This window comes from Rhinoraja longicauda, chromosome 1 (assembly GCF_053455715.1).
Source record: "Rhinoraja longicauda isolate Sanriku21f chromosome 1, sRhiLon1.1, whole genome shotgun sequence".
NCBI classification, from domain to species: Eukaryota; Metazoa; Chordata; class Chondrichthyes; order Rajiformes; family Arhynchobatidae; genus Rhinoraja; species Rhinoraja longicauda.
Window position 1 is genome coordinate 133,272,812 of NC_135953.1, and position 27,736 is coordinate 133,300,547.

At 46.4% G+C, this 27,736-nt stretch overlaps 1 protein-coding gene across 1 annotated transcript in view; it reads left to right on the plus strand.

The window, feature by feature from the left end:
- The first annotated feature begins 1,409 nt into the window (after positions 1–1,409).
- Positions 1,410–27,736, plus strand: part of cpe (carboxypeptidase E) — a 99,197-nt gene continuing 72,870 nt past the window's right edge. Inside the window, exon 1 of the mRNA XM_078406972.1 lies at positions 1,410–1,714. Within this exon, the coding sequence (XP_078263098.1) occupies positions 1,474–1,714 (241 nt within the window). The 5' untranslated portion in view covers positions 1,410–1,473. The remainder of the gene's footprint in view (positions 1,715–27,736) is intronic.

The window sequence follows — 27,736 nt, forward strand, 5'->3', positions numbered from 1 at the left end:
TGCTCTCTCTTGAATGCATTCAGAGAGAATTGGCCTCCACTGCCTTCTGAGGCAGAGAATTCCACAGATTCACAACTCTCTGACTGAAAAAAGGATCCTGTACAGCTCCACATGATAGTGGCATTTAATAGAGGGGGCAAAAAATCGAGCAGGGTTGGGTTAGGTGGGGTGGGGGAGGGATTGGGGCCGAACGACCTGATATAACTCTGCGCATGTGAGGTGAGAAGCTCCTCCTCTCTCCTCCTCTCCTCCTCTCTCTCCTCTCTCCCTCTCTCCTCTCTCCTCCTCTCTCCTCTCTCCTCCTCTCTCTCCTCTCTCCTCTCTCCTCTCCTCCCCTCTCTCCCCTCTCTCCTCTCTCCTCTCTCTCCCCTCTCTCCCCTCTCCTCTCTCCCCTCTCTCCTCTCTCCTCCTCTCTCCTCTCTCTCCTCCTCCCTCCTCCTCTCTCTTCCTCCCTCCTCCTCCCTCCTCCTCTCTCCTCCTCTCCCCTCTCTCCCCTCTCTCCCCTCTCTCTCCTCTCTCCTCTCTCCCCCTCTCTCCCCTCTCTCCTCCTCTCTCCTCTCTCCTCCTCTCCTCCTCCTCCTCTCTCCTCTTCCTCCTCTCTCCTCTCTCCTCCTCTCTCTCCTCTCTCCTCTCTCCTCTCTCCCCTCTCTCCCCCTCTCTCCTCTCTCCTCTCTCTCCCCTCTCTCCCCTCTCCTCTCTCCCCTCTCTCCTCTCTCCTCCTCTCTCCTCTCTCCTCCTCCCTCCTCCTCTCTCTTCCTCCCTCCTCCTCCCCTCCTCCTCTCTCCTCCTCTCTCCTCTCTCCCCTCTCTCCCCTCTCTCCTCCTCTCTCCTCTCTCCTCTCTCCTCCTCTCCTCCTCCTCTCTCCTCTCTCCTCCTCTCTCCTCCTCTCTCCTCTCTCCTCCTCTCTCTCCTCTCTCCTCTCTCCTCTCTCCCCCTCTCTCCCCTCTCTCCTCTCTCCTCTCTCTCCCCTCTCTCCCCTCTCCTCTCTCCCCTCTCTCCTCTCTCTCTCCTCTCTCCTCTCTCCCCCTCTCTCCTCTCTCCCCCTCTCTCCTCTCTCCCCTCTCTCCTCCTGTCTCCTCCCTCCCCCCTCTCCTCCTCTCTCCTCCTCTCCCCTCTCTCCCCTCTCTCCCCTCTCTCCTCCTCTCTCCTCCTCTCTCTCCTCTCTCCTCTCTCTCTCCTCTCCCCTCTCTCCCCTCTCCTCCTCTCTCTCCTCCTCTCTCCTCTCTCTCCTCCTCTCTCCTCTCCTCCTCTCTCCTCTCTCTCCTCCTCTCTCCTCTCTCTCTCCTCTCTCCTCCTCTCTCCTCCTCTCTCCTCTCTCCCCTCCTCTCCCCTCTCTCCCCTCTCCTCCCCCCTCTCTCCTCTCTCTCCTCCCCTCTCTCCTCCCTCTCTGGTTCTGTCCCTGCCTCCTTCCAGCAGTGACTGAGTCAGTCAGCTCCCAGTCTGCGCCCACAGACAGACGGACTGGCTTCCAACATGACCCGGTGCTGCTGCCTATTGCTGCTGTGCTCGGTGTTGTGTTGTGCAAGGGGAGCCCTGGACGAAGGGGACACCCCGGCCGGCCAGTACCACCGGTACCCCGAGCTGCGCAAAGCCCTGGTGGGAGTGTGGCTCCAATGCCCCAGCATCAGCCGCATCTACACGGTGGGCAAGAGCAGCCAGGGCCGGGAGCTGCTGGTCATCGAGCTGACAGACAACCCCGGGCAACATGAAGCCGGTAATGTCATGTGATATAATGTAATGCAACGTGCACTTCCCAAAAGCAGCAGGGAACCGACCGACTGGCATCATCTTTATTGGGTGTGTGTGGTGTGTGTGTGTGTGTGTGTGTGGGGGGGGGGGGGGGGGGGGGGGAGGGGGTGAGGGTGTGTGTGTGTGGGTGTGTGTGTGTGGGGTGTGTGTGTGTGGGGTGTGTGTGTGTGGGTGTGTGTGTGTGTGTGTGTGTGTGTGGGGGGGGGGGGGGGGGTGTGGGGTGTGTGTGTGTGGGGTGTGTGTGTGTGGGGTGTGTGTGTGTGGGGTGTGTGTGTGTGTGGGGTGTGTGTGTGATGTGTGTGTGTGTGTGGGGTGGGTGTGTGTGTGGGTGTGTGTGTGTGTGTGGGGTCTGTGTGTGTGTGTGGGGTGTGTGTGTGGGGGGGGGTGTGTGGGTGGGGTGTGTGTGTGTGGGTGTGTGTGTGTGTGTGTGTGTGGGGGGGGGTGTGTGTGTGTGGGGTGTGTGTGTGTGGGGTGTGTGTGTGTGTGTGGGGTGTGTGTGTGTGTGGGGTGTGTGTGTGTGTGTGTGTGGGGGTGTGTGTGTGTGTGTGTGTGGGGGTGTGTGTGTGTGTGTGGGGTGTGTGTGTGTGTGTGGGGTGTGTGTGGGGTGTGTGTGTGTGTGTGTGTGGTGTGTGTGGTGGGGTGTGTGTGTGTGTGTGTGGGGTGTGTGTGGGGTGTGTGTGTGTGTGTGTGTGTGGTGTGTGTGTGTGTGTGGGGTGTGTGTGTGGGGTGTGTGTGTGGGTGTGTGTGTGTTGGGGTGTGTGTGTGTGTGTGTGTGTCTGTGGTGTGTGGTGTGTGTGTGGGGTGTGTGTGTGTGTGTGTGTGTGGGGTGTGTGTGTGTGTGGTTCACACCGTGCATTCATACTGGGGAGGGGGTTGGCGACTGCTTTTCCAAGGCAAGGGACATGGGAGGGGAAAGCAAGAAATGTAAGCAATGTAACCTTAAGATTGGTTAAGGTTCTTAATTGATACTGATTCTGATTACTGATGATTGAATGGTAGTGCTGGCTCGAAGGGCCGAATGGCCTTGCTCCTCCTTCACCCATTCCTTCTCTCCTGAGATGCTGCCTGACCTGCTGAGTTACTCCAGCATTTTGTGAATAAATACCTTCGATTTGTACCAGCATCTGCAGTTATTTTCTTATACTACCTATGTCCTGCAGCTATGTCTTTTGCTACTCCCCACTACCCATTGCTGTGTGTGTGTGTGTGTGGGGGGGGGGACTCTTGATGCTTTCCCCCGCCCGGCGGAGATGTGCGGATTAAAAAAAAATCAAGCCATCCTTTTCCATCTCCTGTTCTATTTTTGGGGTAATCACCCGGATAGATATTTTGAAACGAGGATTGCAAAAAAAACAAAAAAAAATCCAAAAAAAAATCAATTTGCTAATAAACCTTTGCAAAAACAAGCGACCGGCCGCTTCCATTTTTACAGCCCATTGTTTTTAAGCCTTGTTTTTGTGTGCCTTCAGCCAACATAATCGGGTTAAATCATAATATCAAGCCGTCTAATTATATTTTCCATTCTGCTTCCCGATGTAATTCCTTTTGTGTTAACTGGTGATTGACACCCGAGTGAGGTTTGGTTGTTACCCGGCTGCGAGGATTTGACATGAGATGATGGATGGGGGTTTTGTTTTCGAGCTTATGATTAAAACAAAAAAACATGCCTTCTTTGAGGCTAGGATGCGAGGGAGAAAGAGGTCTATCTATTTCACTTAAGTTAGATTGCTTACATTTTTAGGTATAATCGGTTTCTTAGAATCAAAAGATGTCACGACACAGAAAGATTGTCGGGTCCGGGTGTCTGTGCAAGCGAGGAAAAACAAAAAAACAACCCTCTTCTGACTAATCCCTCTTCGCAGTCTTTGCTCTGTGGCTTTGTCACTGATACACAGTTAAACGGATCCAATTCAATCGCCTCAGCACATTTTATGATGCAGATGATTGACAATGCTGGTGACTGTCCTTGATCGGACTCTGCCGTTTTAACCTTGCACTAAATGTGTCTCCACGCTGTAAATGGATCGATTGTAATCATGTGGTGTTGGGGGGGAAAAAAAGCTGCAGTTGCTGGTTTAAATAGAAGGTAGACACAAAATGCTGGACTAACTCAGCGGGGCAGGCAGCATCTCAGGAGAGAAGGAATGGGTGACGATTCGGGTCGAGACCCTTCTTCAGACCCGAAACAATAGACAATAGACCATAGGTGCAGGAGGAGGCCATTCGGCCCTTCGAGCCAGCACCGCCATTCAATGTGATCATGGCTGATCATTCTCAATCGGTACCCCGTTCCTGCCTTCTCCCCATACCCCCTGACTCCGCTATTCTTAAGAGCTCTATCCAGCTCTCTCTTGAATGCCTCCTCCAGAAAGGTCACCCATTCTTTCGCGCCTGACCCGCTGAGTTACTCCAGCATTTTGTGTCTACCTTCGATTGTAAACATGTATTGTCTTTCTGTTGACTGGTTAGTTCGCAACAAAAAGCTTTTCACTGTACTAAACTAAAATTATATTCTTCTGCTTGTTGAAGATGTTTCACCTTCATAAGGTCACCGTTCACTTAAGAGCTCACCTCACCTCACCATATTAAAAAATGACTGGCCCCCATCACCTTATGAAGAGGGTCCTATTTACAAATGAAGGAATGGTAAAAGCACAACACGACCAGTGCGTGAGATATAGCAGCATCTCACAGCATCGAGTTGGACATGGCATAATTTGCAATGCGAGCATAGTTTGGGATCTGGGTTGTGTAAGGAAAGAACTGCAGATGCCGGTTTAAACTGAAGATAGACACAAGAAGCTGGAGCAACTCAGCGAGACAGGCAGCATCTCTGGATCGCTGGATCGGGTCTGAAGAATGGGGTCTCGACCTGAAACGTCACCCATTCCTTCTCTCCAGAGATGCTGCCTGTCCCTCTGAGTTACTCCAGCATTTTGTGTCTGCCTTTGGGATCTGGGTGGTTTTATTGTGCAAACTTCACCAAATTCATAGCATAATAAAAATAAGCATTTCACGTTCAGTTCTGAGCAATAACACAAAAAAACGCCATTTGGAAATGCCCAGAGTAGTACAGCCTGCATACGAGAAGGAACTATTAATGTTCTGGTATTTTGACCTTTATGTAAATTCACATGGCAGATCTCTTATGAAAGAAAGTAGATCTAAGAGGAGAAAATTGCTTTCAAATGGTCAGATTCTATGCTACTGAGAAAAAACCCATTCCTACTTTAAATAGTGTTAAATTGCAATTAATTTCAGTTGCCTAGAATCCTTATCAATGCATTCATAATATAATGTTACCATTGCTCCGTGATTATGCTGTTTTTAACATGTTTCAAAACTGCTTGGTGGGGAAGGGTCTCGACCCACAACGTCACCCATTCCTTCTCTCCAGAGATGCTGCCTGTGCCGCTGAGTTACTCCAGCATTTTGTGTCTATCTTCGGTTTAAACCAGCATCTGCAGTTCCTTCCTACACTGCTGTTGGTGGCATTGGCATATCCTGCAGAATGGAATCCAAGGTATAATTCCAACAACAAAAGGCGAGCGACTTTTGATAAATAATTTGTTTTAATAACAGTCTGAATATAACTACTTGCAGCCTTTGCTCTCTGCCTGGTGCTTGGTGCTCGTCGCAGTGCTTTGAGAATGGACATCTGATTCTTGTGTGGCTGCTGAGTGCCAAAGGGTAACATAATTTGAATTGAATTGAATTGAATAAATGTTATTAGCCAGGTATATATACACACAAGGAATTTGTCTTGGTGCTTTGTTCGCAAGTAACAGCATGACACGGTGTAACCAATTAAGAACAAAATATGATAATTTACACATGTGAAGAATGAAATGAAATACCAGAACAAAAGGTGGCTACAGACTTTTGGTTGTTGAGTAGAGCTACTGCTCGTGGGAAAAAAATCTGTTTTTACGTCTGGCTGTGGCTGCTTTGACCGTCCGGAGTCGCCTTCCAGAGGGAAGTGCTTCAAATAGTTTGTGGCCAGGGTGAGAGGGGTCAGAGATGATCTTGCCCGCTCGCTTCCTGGCCCTTGCAGTGTACAGTTTGTCGATGGGGGGGGGGGGGGGAAGGTTGCAGCTAGCAACCAGAGATCGAACGATTCGTTGCAGGCTCCGGATGTCGTGCTTGGTGGCTGAGCCAAACCAGACCATGATGGAGAAGGTGAAGACAGACTCTATGATGGCAGTATAAAACTAGACCATCATTGCCTGTGGCAGATTGTGTTTTCTCAGCAGCCGCAAGAAGTACATCCTCTGTTGGGCCTTTTTGACTGTGGAGTCGATGGTGGCCCCCCATTTGAGGTCCCTGGAGATGATGGTTCCAAAGAACTTATTAAACCTCCTTTTGATTTAAGGTTTTTCTTTAATTATTCGGTATCACGAGCTTTTGATACTTATTGCATCTTGCTGATTAACATCTTCAGCATCCCCCCCCTCCTCATCCTCCACCAAAAGAAAATCTCCTAGACTGCTTGCTAATGGCTCATAATAACTGGGCGTGATACTGATACCCCCATTGCTTCCAGTATTCTCCTTAAATGATGCTCAGCCTGGCAACACGTAAGCTAAACAACTAGTGAAATGCTGCAGGAGTCCAAAGCAATAGCAAACAGCTGTTTATAGTTCAGGTGCTCACAAGTAAGGAGATACAAATAAATGAACAGAACTTTTTTTGAAAACTGCTTTCATCAGGTCATAAGTGATAGGAGCAGAATTAGACCATTCAGCCCACCGGGTCTACACCGCCATTCAATCATGGCTGATCTATCTCTCCCTCCTAACCCCATTTTCCTGCCTTTTCCGCATAACCCCTGCCACCCGTACTAATCAAGAATCTATCCATCTCTGCCTTAAAAATGTCCATTGACTTGGCCTTCACGGCCTTCGGTGGCAATGACTTCCACAGATTCACCACCGTCTGACTGAAGAAATTCCTCCGCATCTCTTTCTCGTTGCAGATTGCTAAATATTGATCGGACGTGCATTATGACATGTTCTATACTAGAATATTTTGTTCTTGGGTAAAAAAATATTGCTGCCAAAATAATAACCTTTTTGAATTTGTGAAGCTATAATCCTGAAAACAGCAATTTTTCTAAATCGCCCTGTTAATATAGGTTAAAAATTGTAGGTTATTTGCTATTTCTGCAAAAATTGTCCCATTACGAAAGTGTAATAAATAAACTATAACTAATCTGTTGCTAATACAGTGCCAGCCTTGGGCAGATTGTTGCACATTTAAAATGATGCAGACGGTGGAAATCTGAAATAAAAACTGAAGGTGCTGAAAATGAGCAGCTGTTCAGGCAAAAGAAGGAATGGGTGACGTTTCGGGTCGAGACGCTTCTTCAGACTGAGAGTTAGGGGGAGAGGGAGACACAGAGATAGGGAAGGGTCAGGTGTGAAAACGTGACATCAAAAGAGATGAGGTTCGAGGAAAACGTAGAATAGATCATTGTTAGCTAGGAGATGACAACAAAGCAAAGAGATAAAATGTAATCGGGGACAGTCAGACTGGTCAGAGAACCGGGAAGGGAGTGGGATGGGGAGAGAGGGAGAGCAAGGGTTACTTGCTTAGCCTCATCTCTACTGATGTCTCGTTTTCACACACTTTACCCTTCTTATCTCTGTGTCCCTCTCCCCTGACTCTCAGACTGACGAAGGGTCTCGACCCGAAATGTCCCCCATTTCTTCTATCCAGAGATGCTGCCTGACCCGCTGAGTTGCTCCAGCATTTTGTGTCTATCTTCAGTGTAAACCAGCATCTGCAGTTCCTTCCTGCACAAGCAGTTCAGGCAACATCTGAAAATCGCTAATTTCTTTACTACCATTTCCGATATAATTTGCACAGTTAAAGTCAGCATTTCTGACTTGCCTTTATGACCCACTGATCGTTTCCAGAATTTACTGATGTATTTCTCCTCTCCCGGGCATCTTTTCCCAGGTCAACCTCTGAGGCAGACAAGTCAGAAATGCCTATTTTCACTGTGAAAATTATGATGGAAATGGGAGCACAAGATGAGCTTTTTTTCCCAAAGGTCATCAGGAAAAACAAACAAGGGTAAAGTGTGTGAAAACGAGACATCAATAGAGATGATGCTAAGCAAGTAACCCTTGCTCTCCCTTTCTCCCCATCCCACTCCCTTCCCGGTTCTCTGACCAGTCTGACTGGCATTTTTTAAATTGTGGTGCAAATTTGCCGACGATCGTGAACAATGATGTAGAATAAATTGAGTAGAGTTACCGAGTATCTGAAGAAGGGGTCCGACTCGAAGCGACACCTATCCATGTTGTCCAGAGACGCTGCCTGACCCGCTGCCAGACGCTGCCCGACCTGCTGTTACGTCTTTATTTTTGTAAATTAGCATCTGCAGTTCCTCGTGACTACAAAATTAGCTTTGGTCCACCAGCGGTGGTTGTGTAAAGTACGCTGCTCATGTAGTGTCCCTCAAGACTAACATCACTCGGCTCCCCGTCCATCTTATCCAACATTATATTGTTGCTTGTAGGAAGAAAATGCAGATGCTGGAAGAAGGGTCTTGACCTGAAACGTCACCCATTCTTTCTCTCCAGAGATGCTGCCTGTCCCGCTGAGTTACTCCAGCATTCTGTGTCTATCTTATATTGCTGTGTTATGAATGTACAGTATGTTATACGTTCTTGAGCTATAGACAATAGACAATAGAAACATAGAAACATAGAAAATAGGGGCAGGAGTAGGCCATTCGGCTCTTCGAGCCTGCACCGCCATTCAATATGATCATGGCTGATCATCCAACTCAGTATCCCGTACCTGCCTTCTCTCCATACCCCCTATATCCCTTTAGCCACAAGGGCCACATCTAACTCCCTCTTAAATATAGCCAATTAACTGGCCTCAACTACCTTCTGTGGCAGAGAATTCCACAGATTCACCACTCTCTGTGTGAAAAAAAACTTTCTCATCTCGGTCCCAAAAGACTTCCTCCTTATCCTTAAACTGTGACCCCTTGTTCTGGACTTCCCCAACATCGGGAACAATCTTCCTGCAGGAGGTGCAGGAGGAGGCCATTCGGCCCTTCGAGCCAGCACCGCCATTCAATGTGATCATGGCTGATCATTCTCAATCAGTACCCCGTTCCTGCCTTCTCCCCATACCCCCTGTCTCCGCTATCCTTAAGAGCTCTATCTAGCTCTCTCTTGAATGCATTCAGAGAATTGGCCTCCACTGCCTTCTGAGGCAGAGAATTCCACAGATTTACAACTCTGACTGAAAAAACTTTTCCTCATCTCAATTCTAAATGGCCTACCCCTTATTCTTAAACTGTGGCCCCTTGTTCTAGACTCCCCCAACATTGGGAAAATGTTTCCTGCCTCTAATGTGCCTAACCCCTTAATAATCTTATATGTTTCGATAAGATCTCCTCTCATCCTTCTAAATTCCAGTGTATACAAGACTAGTCAATCCAGTCTTTCAACATACCACAGTCCCGCCATTCCGGGAATTAACCTAGTAAACCTACGCTGCACACCCTCAATAGCAAGAATATCTTTCCTCACATTTGGAGACCAAAACTGCACACAGTACTCCAGGTGCGGTCTCACTAGGGCTCTGTACAACTGCGGAAGGACCTCTTTGCTCCTATACTCAACTCCTCTTGTTATGAAGGCCAACATTCCATTGGATTTCTTCACTGCCTGCTGTACCTGCATGCTTCCTTTCAGTGACTGATGCACTAGGACACCCAGATCTCGTTGTACGTCCCCAATTCCTAACTTGACACCATTCAGATAATACTCTGCATTCCTATTCTTACCACCAAAGTGGATAACCTCACACTTATCCACATTAAACTGCATCTGCCATGCATCCGCCCACTCACACAACCTGTCCAAGTCACCCTGCAACCTCATAGCTAAAACACTTTAAACCAGTTGATTAAATCTCTGTTAGTCATGGTCATGTTTGGGATTCTGTGAATATTACTGCCATTTTCCAAAAGCTAGTATGGGCAAAATCAATGCAATAGTCAGCATTTTCATAGATAATAATGTAGTCAATGCCGGCCTAAATAAAAAGTACATCTAATTTATTTAAGACTAGTAGTGAATAGATTGTAGTCACATTTTATATTTATTTTTAATCAATGGATTTATTCGCAATGGATTTAGGAAAATAGATAGTGAGGGTTAGCTTTAGCCAAACTCAGAAGAATGGAGAAGATAGTGAGGAGCTATTTTGTTGAGGCCAAGCAAAGCCATCCAGATACATTCACAAGGACATTGCGTTTATTCTCGTGTTGCATGAAGGCAAGTTGTATTGATTGAATTAATTGAATCTAATTATAGCTATTATGCAATGTATTCAGGTCCTGTGAAATGAAGCCACTTAATGATTCGCGCAGAAGGGAACAGCCAAAGAGAATGCAACATGACTCCAAAACCAACTAGATATTGAATTATTTAAGCAAAAGAACAAATTGCTGGAGGACTTTGGGTCATTTGTCTGAATTGAGAAAATGGAACAGTACAGCATGAGATCAGGCCCTGCGGCTCACAATGTCTATGCCAAACATGATTGTGTGCAGTTTTTGTCTCCTAATTTGAGGAAGGACATTCTTGCTATTCAGGGAGTGCAGCGCAGGTTCACCAGGTTGATTCCCGGGCTGGCGGGACTGACATATGACGAAATAATTAATCGACTGGGCTTGTATTCACTGGAATTTAGAAGGATGAGAGGGGATCTTATGGAAACATTTAAGAAACATGTAAAATTCTTAAGGGATTGGACAGGCTAGATGCAGGAAAAAATGTTCCCGATGTTGGGGGAGTCCAGAACCAGGGGTCACAGTTTAAGAATAAGGGGTAGGCCATTTAGGACTGAGATGAGCAAAAATGTTTTCACCCAGTGTTGGGAATCTATGGAATTCTCTGCCACAGAAGGCAGCGGAGGCCAATTCACTGGATGTTTTCAAGAGAGAGCTAAATATAGTTCTTAGGGCTAACAGAATCAAGGGATATGGGGAGAAAGCAGGAACGGGGTACTGATTTTGGATGTACTGAATATGATCAGCCGTGATCATATTGAATGGGGCTGCTGGCTCGAAGGGCCGAATGGCCTATTCTTGCACCTATTTTCTATGTTTCTATAAACTCATCTCATCTGCCTGCATACGATCTCTGACCCATCATTCCCATATGCCTCCACCACCACCCCTGGCAGTGCGTTCCAGGCACCCACCACTCTCTGGGTAAAATAATAAAAATGGTCCCACACATCTCCTTTAGGCGTTGCCCCTCTCTACTTACAGGACTTCATTGTTTCTTTGGCACAATATTTTTATCAACTATTATGTTCTGGGTATGATTAATAGCTGCTGTTTCCATTTGGATTTAATTGGCCTTTTCATTTGTTATCACATGTCCCATCAAAATAACTTCTCAGCCGCATCATGTGGCCTTAATGTGGTGTGACATCATGTGGTGTAACTTTCAGAAACAAAAATGTCACAGGATCCTAGAAGGCGTAGCAATGTGGAAAATGCTTAATGCAGAAGGAGGTCAGGTGGTCTATGTCTGTGCTTAGAGTTACCTGACCTAATGTCACCAAGTGCTAGCTATGTAGTCCTAGAGGCCACTGAGCGTCTCTCAGCCTCGTTCACCCTTTCAGATAATATTTCGGGTGCTCTACTGTCTTCTGGATGGACGTTTAGGATGTCTATAACCCCCTCAGCTAAGTCCTTCCTATTTGCTCTGTCTAGCTCCATCATATCTAGGCTGTGCTATACCACAGCTAACTCCGCAAGCAGCCTCATGTGTTCCAAATGAAAGGAGCCTTGCTTATCCAATATTTCCGCTCCTGACAATTTCCTCAAATTTCTTCTCCGTGTTTTTCCTGGAATGCAGGGACTAAAACCGAATGAAGGATTATAGACAATAGGTGCAGGAGTAGGCCATTCGGCCCTTCGAGCCAGCACCGGCATTCAATGTGATCATGGCTGATCATTCTCAATCAGTACCCCGTTCCTGGCTTCTCCCCATACCCCCTGACTCCGCCATCCTTAAGAGCTCTATCCAGCTCTCTCTTGAATGCATTCAGAGAATTGGCCTCCACTGCCTTCTGAGGCAGAGAATTCCACAGATTCACAACTCTCTGACTGAAAATGTTTTTCCTCATCTCAGTTCTAAATGGCCTACCCCTTATTCTTAAACTGTGGCCCCTTGTTCTGGACTCCCCCAACATTGGGAACATGTTTCCTGCCTCTAACGTGTCCAACCCCTTAATAATCTTATACGTTTCGATAAAATCTCCTCTCATCCTTCTAAATTCCAGTGTATACAAGCCTAGTCGCTCCAGTCTTTCAACATATGACAGTCCCGCCATTCCGGGAATGAACCTAGTAAACCTACGCTGCACGCCCTCAATAGCAAGAATATCCTTCCTCAAATTTGGAGACCAAAACTGCACACAGTACTCCAGGTGCGGTCTCACTAGGGCCCTGTACAACTGCCCTGGCCTTGGCCTGGTCAGTGCTGTACACAGGCCCAGCAATAACCCCCTCTTCATACATTCTATGCCTCAGCAGAGTAAGGAAGGCTTGCCATATGTTATTGTCCGTCTCTGCCTTTTAAATGTTGATGAACAAACGTAACAGCATTCAATATGTGGCCATCCACAGATACAAAACCCTAACCTTGTTGTACCCTTCAAAATGCAGTTGCTCACACTCTCCGGATTCCTTGTTCCTTTATTCTGCCCGGTAAACTGGACTATCTATATCTTCTTACACCTTCTAAAACCTTCCTCTGTTAACCACAGGGACCATTTTTGGATCATTTGCAGAGTGCTTTATCATGCCTCCTATATTTGGGTCTAATTTATTAATAAACATTGCAGAAAGCATGAAACCGAGTACAAGACTCTGTAGAAAGCCCCTCGGTCACAAAAAGACTGATAATTGATTACCTCTTAGATACAAGGAACCTGCAGATGCTGGTTTTACACTAAAGGTCACAAAGTGCTGGTGCATCTCAGCGGGCCAGGCAGCATCACTGGAGAATGTGGATAGCTGGCGTTTCGAGTCACCACACTTTTTCAGACTGATTGTAGTGGGGGTGGGGAGTGGGGGGGGGGGGGGGGGGGAAGAAAGCTGGGAGAGAGAAGCAGGACAATGCCTGGCAAGTTATAGGTGGATGCAGGTGAGATTTTTTAGATTTAGATTTAGAGATACAGTGCGGAAACAGGCCCTTCGGCCCACCGAGTCCGCGCCGCCCAGCGATCCCCGCACATTAACACTATCCTACACACACTAGGGACAATTTTTACATTTACCCAGTCAATTAACCTGCATACCTGTACGTCTTTGGAGTGTGGGAGGAAACCGAAGATCTCGGAGAAAACCCACGCAGGTCACGGGAAGAACGTACAAACTCCATACAGACGGCGCCTGTAGTCAGGATCGAACCTGAGTCTCCGGCGCTGCATTCGCTGTAAGGCAGCAACTCTACCGCTGCGCCACCGTGACCCGTGAGGGGGGGGGGGGATTCGTCAAATAGGCAGATGGTTGAAACAAAGGCCAGAGATTAAAGCTGGAAGTGTGAGACAGAAGGATTGAAGAGTTGCAAATTGTGAAGCCGGAGCAAGGAACGTAGGAAGGAGAGGAGAGAAATAGGTGCAAGTCCAGGTGGTGCTCAGGGGACGAGGGGGGAGGGGTGTTACAGGTTACCTAAAGTTTGAAGATTTCAATGTTCACACAATTGAAGTTGTGAGCTACTCAAGCAGAATCTGAGGTGCTGTTCCTCCAGCTTGTGTGTGGCCTCACTCTGTCAATGGAGGAGGCCTAAGACAGGAAGGTCAGTGTGGGAATGGGAGGGGGAGTTAAAATGGCTTGCAGCCGGGATATCTAGAAGGCCTTGGTGGACCGAGAGCAAGTGTTCAGTGTGATGTTCGCTGAATCTACGCTTAGTCTTGGCGATGTACCAGACGCCACATCGGGAACACTGGATGCAGTAGATGAGGTTTGAAGAGGCACATGTGAATCTTATAATGCAATACCGTTTGCTTCCTGCCGCAGATACAATTTAGGATTCAATTTATCACCCTACCTTGGGTCCAATGGACTTTAGTTTTTTGGCCAAGTCTGCCATTTTGGACCATGTCAAAATCCTTGCTATCCATCAAATGCACTGCCCTCATCAATTCTCAGTTGCTGCTTCTTCAATACAATTGTTTCTTTTTCAGAAAATGATCTACCCGTCACAAATTCACCCTGATTGTCCCTAGTTAATTGCTGTCCTTCTAAAGGGAGGTTTGCACTAACCATCAGATTTCATTCCAAAATCTGGTCACCTCGAAAGTCAACCTCACTGGCTGACAATGACTTGGTTCATGCATTCATCCCATTGCAAACAACTTAAGGAATCCTTCACTCATACGGTAGCAGATTGTCAGGAGCCATTGGAAAATGATAGTCAGAGTTATAATGTTTCATAGTTATAGATTGTCATAATTATAACTAGTCATAGTTATAGATAGTCGTAATTACAATGTTTCATTCTTAATTGTTTACCGTATATCGCAAGCAAAGCACCAAGGCAAATTCCTTGTACGGATGTATACATACTTGGCTGATAAAATGTATTCAATTCAATTCAATTTAGAAGATACAAAATTGCTATCTCAGTTGGTGTACATACGACATATTAGCTTAAAAAGTTTTTCTTTAAATGAATTTTAGAATCTCTGTGCCCATTTCACCTTATAGAATGACAGTTTTTCAATTATTATCAATTGAAACCCTACTGCTTTTGAATATCAGAAATGTGCCTACAGGTTGCGTGTTCTACCTATTGCAGAGTCTTTATTGTTCTCCTGTATCAGCATAACAGTAATCTTCCTTCATCAGCTTGTGTAACTGCAACTTTCTTGTTGCTCAGTTTAACCCATCAGCCCAGTTTATGATTCTTTCGACATCATCACTTCTCACGGGTGTGATTTGGTTCTATAAGCCATATTGCCGTCTCTCCCTCCCTTTATACGTCCTCTTAAAAAACCCCACCTGCAAGAAAATTGGATACAAGCAAGTGCATGGATAGGACAGGTTTAGTGGGATACTAGACCAAGGAGACCCATAGAGCCCAAACCTCTCCTGCAATGGTGCAGCACTCTCTCCTCCCCCACTCCCCTCCCCCCCCCTCCCTCCTCCATCCCCCTCCCTCCTTCCCCTCCCCCCCACTCCATCCCCCTCAACTCTCCTTATCCGCCCTCCTCCTCCCTCCCCCCTCCCTCCACTCCCCTCCCCTCCCTCCCCCTCCCTCCCTCCCTCCCTCCCTCCCTCCCTCCCTCCCTCCCTCCCTCCCTCCCTCCCTCCCTAGGAGATAGATTTAAACTTTAAAATGTGAATAACTTTAAAAATATAACACTGATTTCAATTTACCTACAAACCTGTACGTCTTTGGAGTGTGGGAGGAAACCGAGGATCTCAGAGAAAACCCACCCAATCATGGGGAGAACGTACAAACTCCGTACAGACAGCACCTGTAGTCGGGATCGAACCGGGGACTCCGACGCTGCAAGCGCTGTAAGGCAGCAAATCTACCGCTGCGCCACCGTGCCGCACAATTTTATTGAAAAAAGTTGAGAGAGCCACATGACTTCATTTTTTTTCCAAATGAGGAATGTTTGCCAGAAAAATAATGGGAGCTTGATGTTCCTGAGAACCAAGGTCAAAATGCATTTGGTTCCACCCATTACAACACTCACTGCAGTTCAAAACCACTTCGTCGGCTTTCTTTCTAATCCTTGAGAATTAATTTTCACTCCTCTTCATTTTAAAATATCGTAGAGCTACCAATGTTCCATCGCGACTTTTATCCAAATCGACCAATATCGTATTATTATGCATTTTTATGCACATTTTAGTTTTTTCGTCATTTTATCTAATCATCTCATCAGTAATTTATTATGTGGTACAGTGGCTTGACTAATAATTTTAGCTTGAGCAGTTCCACAGAATAGGGTGGTTTGTTGAGACAGGTGCTCGTTTGAGCGTTGTGTGCAGCTAAATGAGAGGCAGGTTGTAATTTGAACTTGGAAATGGTTGTTGTAATTTTATTGCTCATTATAGTTTCAACATCACATGACTAGTTATTATTTTCGTGAATGAATTCTGACCATTCCAAATTGTACACATACCAGTAGAAAGCACTCAAAATTATCTTTAAAAAATTCCATGGATGATCACCGGTGATAAGACTCTAAACAAGATAGTCATCATAGAATTCTTTGAAGGCCAGGAACATTGTGTTGGCTTTCCACAAAGATGCCCATCTTCCAATACCTTATGACACAGGCCGACTGTCTAGAGATTGTCTGAAGAAGGGTCTCGACCGAAACGTTCCTTCTCTCCAGAGATGCTGCCTGTCCCGCTGAGTTACTCCAGCTTTTTGTGTCTGTCTTCTGTCTATAGATTAACATGAGGCAATCTCCACAATGGGATTGAATTTATTAAGTAAACTCTGCCCTACTGTGACCATGTTGGTTAAAAACAATTCCACATTCCACCAAAAGATTTGAAATTCTGCAGATTTCACTTCAGGTAGACATCAAAATAGTTCAAAATGTGTGTTTGGTTTCTGCCTCCATTAGCCTTTCAAGGAATAGGTTCTGGACCCTCCTACACTTTTTTCCACATCACTTCTAATCCTTCTACCAATTACTTTAATTGTTTTATTATTGTCACGTGTGCAGAGATGCAGTGGAAAACCGTGCATGCAATTGGCGTGTTTTTTGTATGTCACCTAGGCAAATCATATCATACCTGAGCAAAAGGAGAATGCAAGATATAATGCTGCTGCCCCTGAGAAGGTGCCAAGTACAGATAAAGTGCAAGGACCACAACAGAGTAGATCGGAAGGTCAAGAATTCATCCTTGGTATACGGGAAGTCCATTCAAGAGCCCGATAACAGGAGGGAAGAGGCTGTCCTTGAATCTGGTGTAAGCTTTAAGCTTTCGTTATCTTCTGCCCAACAGGAGAGAGGAAAAGGGAGAATAACTGAGAATGAGAAGAAAGGAACTTATGTTCATTAGTTTCTGTTTACAGCAGAACATGAATGGTGTGATTTAACTGAAGAGCCAAATGAGCAAGAAATCCAAAGATGTAGATTTTTAGATTTTTTAGATTTTAGATTTTTTTAGATTTTAGAGATACAGCGCAGAAACAGGCCCTTCAGCCCACCGGGTCCACGCCGCCCAGTGATCCCCGCACACTAACACTATCCTACACCCACTAGGAACAATTTTTACATTTGCCCAGCCAATTAACCTACAAACCTGTACGTCTTTGGAGTGTGGGAGGAAACCGAAGATCTCGGAGAAAACCCACGCAGGTCATGGAGAGAACGTACAAACTCCGTTCAGTACAGCACCCGTAGTCAGGATGGAACCTGAGTCTCCGGCGCTGCATTCGCTGTAAGGCAGCAACTCTACCGCTGTGCCACCGTGCCGCCCTAAAGGTTTGTAGATTGATTGGCTTGGTGTAAATATAAAATATAAAATTGTGTGCAGGGTCGGTGCAGACTCGGTGGGCCGAAAGGCCTGTATTTCTAAACTAAACAAAAAGCCTGACGAAGGGTCTTGACCCAAAACGTCACCCATTCCTTCTCTCCAGAGATGCTGCCTGTCCCGCTGAGTTACTCCAGCATTTTGTGTCGACCTTCGATTTAAACCAGCATCTGCAGGTCTTTCCTGCACATAAATTAAAAACATACAGAGGAGATGTATGAGGATGTCTCCAACTTTGAAAATTTGTGGCACGATGAGATAAGCTAGGGTTCTTTGGAGTATTGAGAGGATTTGCCATCAAGGTGTATAAAAATTACCTAGACTAGGTAGAATAACTAGAAAGAACCTTAGCTACAGGGTCAGAAATCAAGGGCAGCGATTTAAAGTAATTCACTGAGTCTGAAGAAGGGTCTCGACCCGAAACGTCACCTATTCCCTCTCTCCCGAGATGCTGCCTGTCCCGCTGAGTTACTCCAGCAATTTGTGTCTACCGACTGATTCTGGATAATCAGCCTTGATCATATTGAAGGGAAATGAAATTCTCCTCAACAACAGTCACAAAAACACTAGTGCAAAAAACAAACTGCTGGAGGAACTTAGTGGATCATGTAGCATCTGTGCAGGGAACTGGACAGATGATGTTTTAGGTGGGGATACTTCTTCCGATTGATCAGTTTGGGTTTTTTTTTCTGACTATTCCAGCATCAGCAGTCTCTTGTGCCTCCACAACAAAACTGCTCACACGATCCTTTGCATCTCCTTCCGAAGGCATTTACGGGTCTACTTTGTCACCTACCCTTGGGTCCCAATAGCTTAAAAAAAATGTTTTGACCATCTTGCCATCTGGGAGCTTGTTAAGTCCTTTGCTAAGGTCTGTGCAGGTTTCATCAAAGGCATCGGCCTTATCATCTCTGTTTCTCATCTTCCCGAAATTGTTGTCTTAAGTTTGACAAAACCTTTCTTTAACAGATCTCTGCTGATTGTTCTTGATTACTCTGCGCCTTTCCAAATGAAAGGTTTATATTATCCCTCTGAAATTCCATAAATATGGCCGCAACTGAAGTTAAGTTAATATGGGTAAAGACTTGGTTTTATCTGTCCCCATTTCTCATTAGAACATTGAAAAATTGAAAGACTGAAAAATTGTTGAGTGAATATCCTCATTTTCTTTCCTTGCTTGCTTCTTTAGCCTGCCTGCACCTGGTAACTTATCAACATTCAAATCTGTTAATTCTGCTCCTCCATTAAGTCCATCGGCATAATTCCTCACTCTTCAGTGAAGATTGCCGCAATGTAATCATGAGGAAATTTTACCCTGCTTTTTAAAACTTTGGTTCGGCTGAATCTGAAGTATTGCATGCACTACCGATATCCCCCTTAGGATATGAAGGCTTCGGAGAAGGTGCAGAAGAGGTTTATCGAAACGCTGCTCAGATTAAGGGGAATTAGGTATAAGGAGAAGTTGGGCAAACTCGGTTTGTTTTCTCTGGAGTGTTGGAGATTGATGGGAGACGTGATGGAATTATGTAAAATCACCAGACATATGGATAGGGTAGATAGGTTCTGTTTCCCCCACGCTGGAAATGTCAAAGACTAAAGAGCATGGCTTTAAGGCGACTGAAGCAAAGTTCAAAGAAGACACACAGGGTATTATTTTTAACACAGAGAGTGGTGGGTGCGTAGAATGTGCTGCCAGGGGTGATGGTGAAGGCAGGTCAATTATTTGTATTGATGAGGCTTTGAGATAGGCACATGGCTGTGCAGCGAATGGAGGAATATGGATCAGGCGGAAGGGTGGCACGGAGGCACAGCGGTAGAATTGCTGTCATACAGCGCCAGAGACCAGGGTTTGATCGTGGCTATGGGTCTGTATGGAGTTTGTACATTCTCCCCGTGACAACGTGGTGTTCTCCAAAGACATACAGGTTTTAATAACCAGGTTAATGAACCTATGAACCTGTACGTCTTTGGAGTGTGGGAGGAAGCCGAAGCTTCCCGGAGAAAACCCACGCTAGTCTTGGGGAGAACGCACAAACTCCGTACAGACGGCTATTTGAAGTTGGAGAAGTCAATGTTCATACCGCTGGGGTGTAAACGACCCAAGTGAAATATGAGGTGCTGTTCCTCCAATTTGCACTGGGCCCTCACTCTGACAATGGAGGAGACCCAGGACAGAAAGGTCAGATTGGGAATGGGAGGGGGAGTTGAAGTGCTGAGCAACCAGGAGATCAGGTAGGTTAAGGCGGACTGAGCGGAACGATCACCGAGCCTGCGCTTGGTCTCACCGATGTAGAGATGTTGACACCTGGAACAGCGGATATAGTAGATGAGGTTGGAGAAGGTGCAAGTGAACCTCTGCCTCACCTGGAAAGACTATTTGGGTCCTTGGATGGAGTCGAGGGGCGAGGTAAGGGACAGGTGTTGGGTCTCCTGCAGTTGCAGGGGAAGGTACCTGGGGAGGGAGTGGTTTGGGTGGGAAGGGACAAGTTGACCAGGGAGTTGCAGAGGGAACGATCTCTTCGAAGCAGAAAGGGGAGGAGATGGGAAGGTGTGGCCAGTAGTGGGTTCACGTTGGAGGTAGCAAAAATGTTTGAGGATTATAAGCTGTATGCGATGGCTGATGGGGTGGAAGGCGAGGACAAGGGGGATTCTGTCCTTGTTACGAATGGGGGGAGGGGGAGCAAGAGCGGAGCTGCGGGATATCGAGGAGACCCTAGTGAGAGCCTCATCTAAAATGGAAGAGGGGAACCACTGTTTCCTAAAGAATGAGGACATCTCCGATTTTGTCCGCTCTTATGCATATTCACTTGACTTCACTTGGCACTTGGTTCCGGCAATTGGCTAAAACCTAAACTGATCATAATCACTTAACCAAAAATGAATTCAGTTCTCCTACTATAGCAGAGGCTTCTGATGCTACTTTTACGTATTTTTCATGATTTTTTAATGTTCCTTGGTAGGATGTGGGCTTCATTGGTTGAGCCAGCATTAAATTGCCCGTCCATCATTGGCCTTGAGAAGGTGCTGGTGAGCTGCCTTCTTCAACTGCTGCAGTCATGGTGGTGTGGGTGCAGGCACAATGCTGGCAGGAGTTATGGATTTTGCTTTTGACCCAACAACAGTGATGGAACAGTTGTACAGGGCATTGGTGAGACCACACCTGGAGTATTGCGTACAGTTTTGGTCTCCTAATCTGAGGAAAGACATTCTTGCCATAGAGGGAGTACAGAGAAGGTTCACCAGATTGATTCCTGGGATGGCAGGACTTTCATATGAAGAAAGACTGGATAGACTCGGCTTGTACTCGCTGGAATTTAGAAGACTGAGGGGGGATCTTATAGAAACTTACAAAATTCTTAAGGGGTTGGACAGGCTAGATGCAGGAAGATTGTTCCCGATGTTGGGGAAGTCCAGAACCAGGGGTCACAGTTTAAGGATAAGGGGGAAGTCTTTTAGGACCGAGATGAGAACGTTTTTTTTCACACAGAGGGTGGTGAATCTGTGGAATTCTCTGCCACAGAAGGTAGTTGAGGCCAGTTCATTGGCTATATTTAAGAGGGAGTTAGATGTGGCCCTTGTGGCTAAAGGGATCAGGGGGGATGGAGAGAAGGCAGGTACGGGATACTGAGTTGGATGATCAGCCATGATCATATTGAATGGCGGTGCAGGCTCGAAGGGCCGAATGGCCTACTCCTGCACCTATTTTCTAGGTTTCTATGTTTCTATGATATATTTACAGAGCACGATATTTACATGCCTGTGTAGGAAGGAACAGCAGATGCTGGCAATACACCGGAGATAGACATAAAACGCTGGAGTAATTTAGCGGGACGGGCAGCATCTCTGGAGAGAAGGAATGGCTGACGTTTCTGGTTCGAGACCGTTCTTCAGACTACCCTGAGGAGCTCCTGCAGAGATGTCCTACAGTGGCTGAGAAGATAGAATTCCAACCACCACAAATATATTTCTTTGCGCAAGGTATCATCCCATCATGCAGAGCACCCCACACCACCCCTCCCACCCCTCAATTCGGGGACAGTTTCTTCCCAGCTGTCATCAGGCAACTGATCCATCCTTCCACTAACTAGAGAGCGACTATCTACCTCATTGAAGGCCCTTGGACTATCTTTGATCGGAACATGATTCACGTTATTCCCTTTATCATGTATCTGCACACTGTGAACGGCTCGATTGTGTTGTCTTTCCGCTGACTGGATAGCACGCAACAAAAAGCTTTTCCCTCTACCTCGGTACACGTGACAATAAACTAAACTCAACTCAATTCAATTCCGATCCACTCCAGTTTAGTAAGGGCTCCTTAATGACATACTCAAATTAAATGCTGTCTTCAAGTCAAGTCAAGTCAATTTTATTTGTATAGCACATTTAAAAACAACCCACGTTGACCAAAGTGCTGTACATCTGATTAGGTACTAAGGAAAAAATGAAACATACAGTAGCACGCAAACAGTTCACAGCGCCTCCTCAATGATGTCAAGTGACTTGCACTGCACCTCTGGAGTTCATTTCATGTCCAAGTTTGGAGGTCATAAGATTATTAAAGGGTTGGACACGTTAGAGGCAGGAAACATGTTCCCAATGTTGGGGGAGTCCAGAACCAGGGGCCACAGTTTAAGAATAAGGGGTAGGCCATTTAGAACAGAGATGAGGAAAAACTTTTTTAGTCAGAGAGTTGTGAATCTGTGGAATTCTCTGCCTCAGAGGGCAGTGGAGGCCAATTCTCTGAATACATTCAAGAGAGAGCTAGATAGAGCTCTTAAGGATAGCGGAGTCAGGGGGTATGGGGAGAAAGCAGGAACGGGGTACTGATTGAGAATGATCATTGAATGGTGGTGCTGGCTCGAAGGGCCGAATGGCCTACTCCTGCACCTATTGTCTATTGTCTATTTTCACGAGCTGAGTGACTTTGGCGGAACCCAAACTGAGCTTCTGTGGGCAAGCAAATGGTGCTTGAAAGCATTATTGCTTATCTGATCCATCACTTTGCAGATGACTAATGATGTGGTAACTGGCTGGAGTGGATTTGTGCCGGATATTTATGGACAGGACATACTCAGGGTATTTTCTGCCTTGTCAGGCCCGATACGATACGATACGATAGAACTTTATTTATGTCATAAGGGAAATTGATCTGCCAACTTTATCATCATTACATTTTGCATATCTTTCATTCATTCTTCTCTACATCACGACATCACCGTCTGTATCTCTCGTTTCCCTTTCCCGAGTCTTTCAGTCTGAAGAAGGGTCTCGACCTGAAAGGTCACCCATTCCTTCTCTCCAGAGATGCTGTCAGTCCCGTAAAGTTACTCTGGCATTTTGTGTCTATCTTTGGTGTAAACCAGCATCTGCAGTTCTATTCAATTTATGCTGTTGCTTGGCTAGTCTGTGAGGGCGGCACGGTGGCGCAGCGGTAGAGTTGCTGCCTGACAGCGAATGCAGCGCCGGAGACTCAGGTTCGATCCTGACTACGGGCGCCGTCTGTACGGAGTTTGTACGTTCTCCCCGTGACCTGCGTGGGTTTTCTCCGAGATCTTCGGTTTCCTCCCACATTCCAAAGACGTACAGGTATGTAGGTTAATTGGCTGGGCAAATGTTAAAAAAAACCCTACTGTCCCTAGTGTGTGTAGATAGTGTTAATGTGTGGGGATCGCTGGGCTGCGCGGACCCGGTGGGCCGAAGGGCCTGTTTCCGCGCTGTATCTCTTAAAGAAAACAAAATTCCCAATGTTGGCACAAGCCCCCAGATGTTTTGTTTAGTTGAGTTCAGATATACAGCATGGAAACAGGCCCTTCGGCGCTCCGAGCCTTCACCCACCAGCGATCCCCGCACATTAACGCTATCCGACACACACTAGGGCCAATTTACACATACACCAAGCCAATTAACCAACGAACGTGTATGTCTTTGGAGTGTGGGAGCAAACCGAAGATCTCGGAGAAAACCCATGCGGTCACGGGGAGAACGTACAAACTCCACAAAGACAGGACCCGTAGTCGGGATTGAACCCGGGTCTCCGGCGCTGCAAGTGCTGTAAGGCAGGAACTCTATCGCTGCGCCACGACGCTGCCCATGTTAACAAGGAGCATTTTACTAGATGGACTGAGAAGTTTTTCCCATTGTTTTTTCCAATGCCTAGGATAATTCTTGGTGACCCTTCCTTGTAGCTTTTCTCCGAGATCTTCTGTTTGCTCCCACGATGTATCGCTAAACTCTAAAGGTAAACCACATAATGTCTCACAGGCGATATTTAAAAAAAAGGTTTATATTGGAAACACCAATAAAATAATATTCGGAAAAAAACCCAATTGATCAAAGATGGACACAAAAAGCTGGAGGAGTCTGAAGAAGGATCTCGACCTGTAACGTCACCCATTCCTCCTCTCCAGAGATGCTGACTGTCCCGCTGAGTTACTCCAGCTTTTTGTGTCTATCTTCTGTTTAAACCAGCATCTGCAGCTCCTTCCTGCACACATTGATCAATATGCAGCCTGCAATTTGGTTTTCTGCCTTCTGGGTAAATGTTGAAATGTGAGCCCATTACGGCATTCTGCTGAGGGAAACAGCATGATTTTATGGGTGGGAGAAGGAAATTGGGGAGTCAATTTAGCTCGCTGTTATTTGCAGTGCATTGGACTCAATCACACTGATGTGTCATTTGGCTTTGGTTGCATGTTTGTTGATGGTATCTATTGAATACGTTCTGCTTGATTAAGGAAACATTATGAACAGATGGCTAAATTCCATGTTTGTTTACTTGCTGAAAATTGATGGAATAGCATGGATAGACATTATAGAGTCCGAGAGCATGGAAGCGCGCCCTTCGGCCCAACTAGTCCATACCGACCACAATGTCCAACTCAGCCAATTCCATGTACAAGCATTTGGCCCATATCCCTCAATGTAGGAAATGCTGGAAAATATCCCAAGAGCATAATACTGGGAACAATGATGGGAAATATCCCAAGAGCATAATACTGGGAACAACGATGGGAAAAGAGGCCAAAATAGGGAAGGTACTGGTTACAGGTCCAGGAACTCTGAGGCCCTGTACAAGAAGGGACAGAGCCGGTTGTGCTTTTTACGATTGCTCCGTTCTCCTTCAACGTCTGCAGTGAGCTGCTGCAGATGTTCTACCACTCGATGGTAGCCAGCGCCATCTCCTTCGCTGCCGTGTGCCGGGGCAGCAGGGCGAAGGCCGCGGACGCCGACGGGATCAACAAACTCATCAGGAAGGCCGGCTCCGTCCTGGGGGTGGAGTTGGATTCATGGGAGGTGGTCTTGGAGGGGAGGATGCTCCTCAAACTGCGGAGCATCCTGGACAATGCAGCTCACCCCCTCCATGACACACTGGTCAACCTGAGGAGCACCTTCAGCAACAGACTGGCTCCACCAAGATGCAGCACAGAACGTCACAGGAGATCCTTCTTCCCTGTGGCTGTCAAACTGTACAACTCCTCCCCCCTTCTGTCATGGGGTAGACTGACTCCCCCCCCCAATTTTTGCACATCCCCAATCATTTCCACTCGTCACTTTAATTTCATATTTCATGTATTTACTGTTTTTATGACAGTTGGCAGATCAATTTCCCTCCTGGAATAAATAAAGTCGTATCGTATTGTAACTTACAGATCATGTTAGGAGAGGCATATATATAGTATAAGAAAATAACTGCAGATGCTGGTACAAATCGATTTATTCACAAAATGCTGGAGTAACTCAGCAGGTCAGGCAGCATCTCGGGAGAGAAGGAATGGGTGACGTTTCGGGTCGAGACCCTTCTTCAGTCTGAAGAAGGGTCTCGACCCGAAACGTCACCCATTCCTTCTCTCCCGAGATGCTGCCTGACCTGCTGAGTTACTCCAGCATTTTGTGAATAAATGTTAGGAGAAGCAACTGATCGATTTAGGAGGTATTCAAGCTACACGGTATAGTTAGTTGGGGTAAGGTAAAACAGCCTAAGGCAATAATATGAATCATGAAACAAGAAGTATTACAAGCATTCATCAGAGAAATAGGATGTTTTTTTAAATTAAGAGGATACAAAGTTGAAGGTTACTCAGAGAGAGAGAGGATAAAAGATAAATGCAGCATGTCTGGAGCGAAGGAATGGGTGATGTTTCTGGTCGAGACCTTTCTTCAGACTGTCTCGATCCAAAACGTCACCCATTCCTTCTCTCCGGAGAGGCTGCCTGTCTCGCTGAGTTACTCCATCTTTTTGAGTCTATCTTCAGTTTAAACCAGCATCTGCAGCAGGGCCGTTTTTACAGCATTATGGGCCCCCGGGCAAAGCAGTGTACTGGGGCCCCTACCGTTACTCTCCCCCACCCCCCTTTCCCTACCAGCCCCCCCCTGTCGTGCCGGCGAAAAGCACTTACCGAAAAGCACTTAGCGATGGACTTAGGGTGCTACATTGTTGCGAAAAGCACTTACAGATCGCTGTGAGAAGCACTTAGTGACCGAAAATGTTGCGAAAAAAGCACTTATTGAACCTACATTTTTAAAGTAGTATTTATTTATTGCAAGTCACTTAACATACACAGATCAGCATGGGGCCCCTATGCTCGTGGGCCCCCGGGCAAGTGCCCATCAGGCCCATGCGTTAAGACGGCCCTGATCTGCAGTTCCTTTCAACACAATGGGATATTGGTCTGTTGACTAAATATTGTGTAACATGAAAGTGTTCATTGGCAGGTAACCACTCGTGGCAAATCCAACGACATGAAGAAAGTCTGAAGAAGGGTCTCGACCCGAAACGTCACCCGTTCCTTCTCTCCAGAGAGGCTGCCTGTCCCGCTGAGTTGCCCCAGCATTTTGTATCCATCTTTGGTGTAAACTAGCATCCAGAGTTCCTTACACATTTTGTCTAATCCACTGTGAATTCTCCTCACGGTGTGCCTACTTTGAAGAAGTTCTCCTCCTCTCTCCGACGAGAGTTCTGCAACACCCTCTCTCACAACTCCCGCTCTGTGATTCCTCCTGCTCTCGGAGTCTGAAGAAGGGTCTCGACCCACAACGTCACCCATTCCTTCTCTCCAGAGATGCTGCCTGTCCCGCTGAGTTACTCCAGCATTTTGTACCCACGTTCAATGTAAAGAACAAATTGGGGGCATGGAAAATTTTGTGTGTGAGAGTGTGCGCAAAATGTTGTGCTTACAACGTTAATTTAAGTAGCAACCGGGTGGTGGACTGGAGGAACTGTAAATGTAGAACAACACATGCTTTGCCGAGCAGTACGCAAAACGTTGTTAAATAAATAAGGTACAATTAACTGTGGAGGAAGGAACTGCAGATGCTGGTTTAAACTGAAGATGGACCCTAAATGCTGGAGTTACTCAGCGGGACAGGCAGCATCTCTGGAGAGAAGGAATGGGTGACGTTTTGGGCCGAGACCCTTCTGACCAGTCTGCAGAAGGGCCTTGACCCACAACGTCACCCATTCCTTCTCTCCAGAGATGCTGCCTGTCCCACCGAGTTACTCCAGCTTTTTATGTCTATGTAGAGACAATTAACTGGCAGCGACAGAAAACTTTGCATTTAAAAATCTCCCCCTTTCCCTTGTTAAATATTCTATCATTTTACCATCTTGTTCTGATTTATTTTTAAGTCACCCAGCACTCTCGTGCCTAAAGCAGGTCTGTTAACAGAGATCATGTGACGTGCCACGTGAGAGACTCATTATCCTGTCTGTACCTCTCCACCGTTGCCAGGGAAATGAGGTTAGACTGTCAGCAGTGAACAGATGCCCAGCTGCTGGAACTAGCACTGCAAACAAGGAATCAGGAAACACTATCAGATTTTTATCGCCAGCATTTTATCACCTTAGAATATTGGAAATTAAATGTGTAGGAAGGAACTACAGATGCTGGTTTAAACCAAAGATAGACACAAATAGCTGGAGCAACTCAGCGGGACAGGGAGCATCTCTGGAGAGAAGGAATGGGTGATGTTTCGGGTCGAGACCCTTCTTCAGACCTGAAATTAAAATATTCTCCCAGTTTTGCTGTGTTCAATCCACAGCTTTACTCAGCGGCTTAGTAAATTTCCCTGGAAAGATTTTCTCTGATATGCATCCAAATGTTAATTTTTCCGCATCACAATTTAGCTGGCGTTGGTAAGGCCTTCGAGTGTGACTTGTGGCGGCCAGCATTTTAATTCCCCTTCGCATTCCATCATCGAGCAGGCTGTCCTCCGTTGCCAGAGAAAGATCACACGCAAACTGGAAGGACAAACACCTCGTATTGCTTTTGTGTAGCCTTCCACCCAGTGGCACGAACATTGAATTCTTCAATTTCAGACAAATCTCCCCCCCCCCTCCCCACCGCCCCACTACTCTCGTGAACCCAGTTTTTCCCCACAATCACCCTCACCACCAACATCTTTCTTTCCACTCTCCCCATCCCCGTC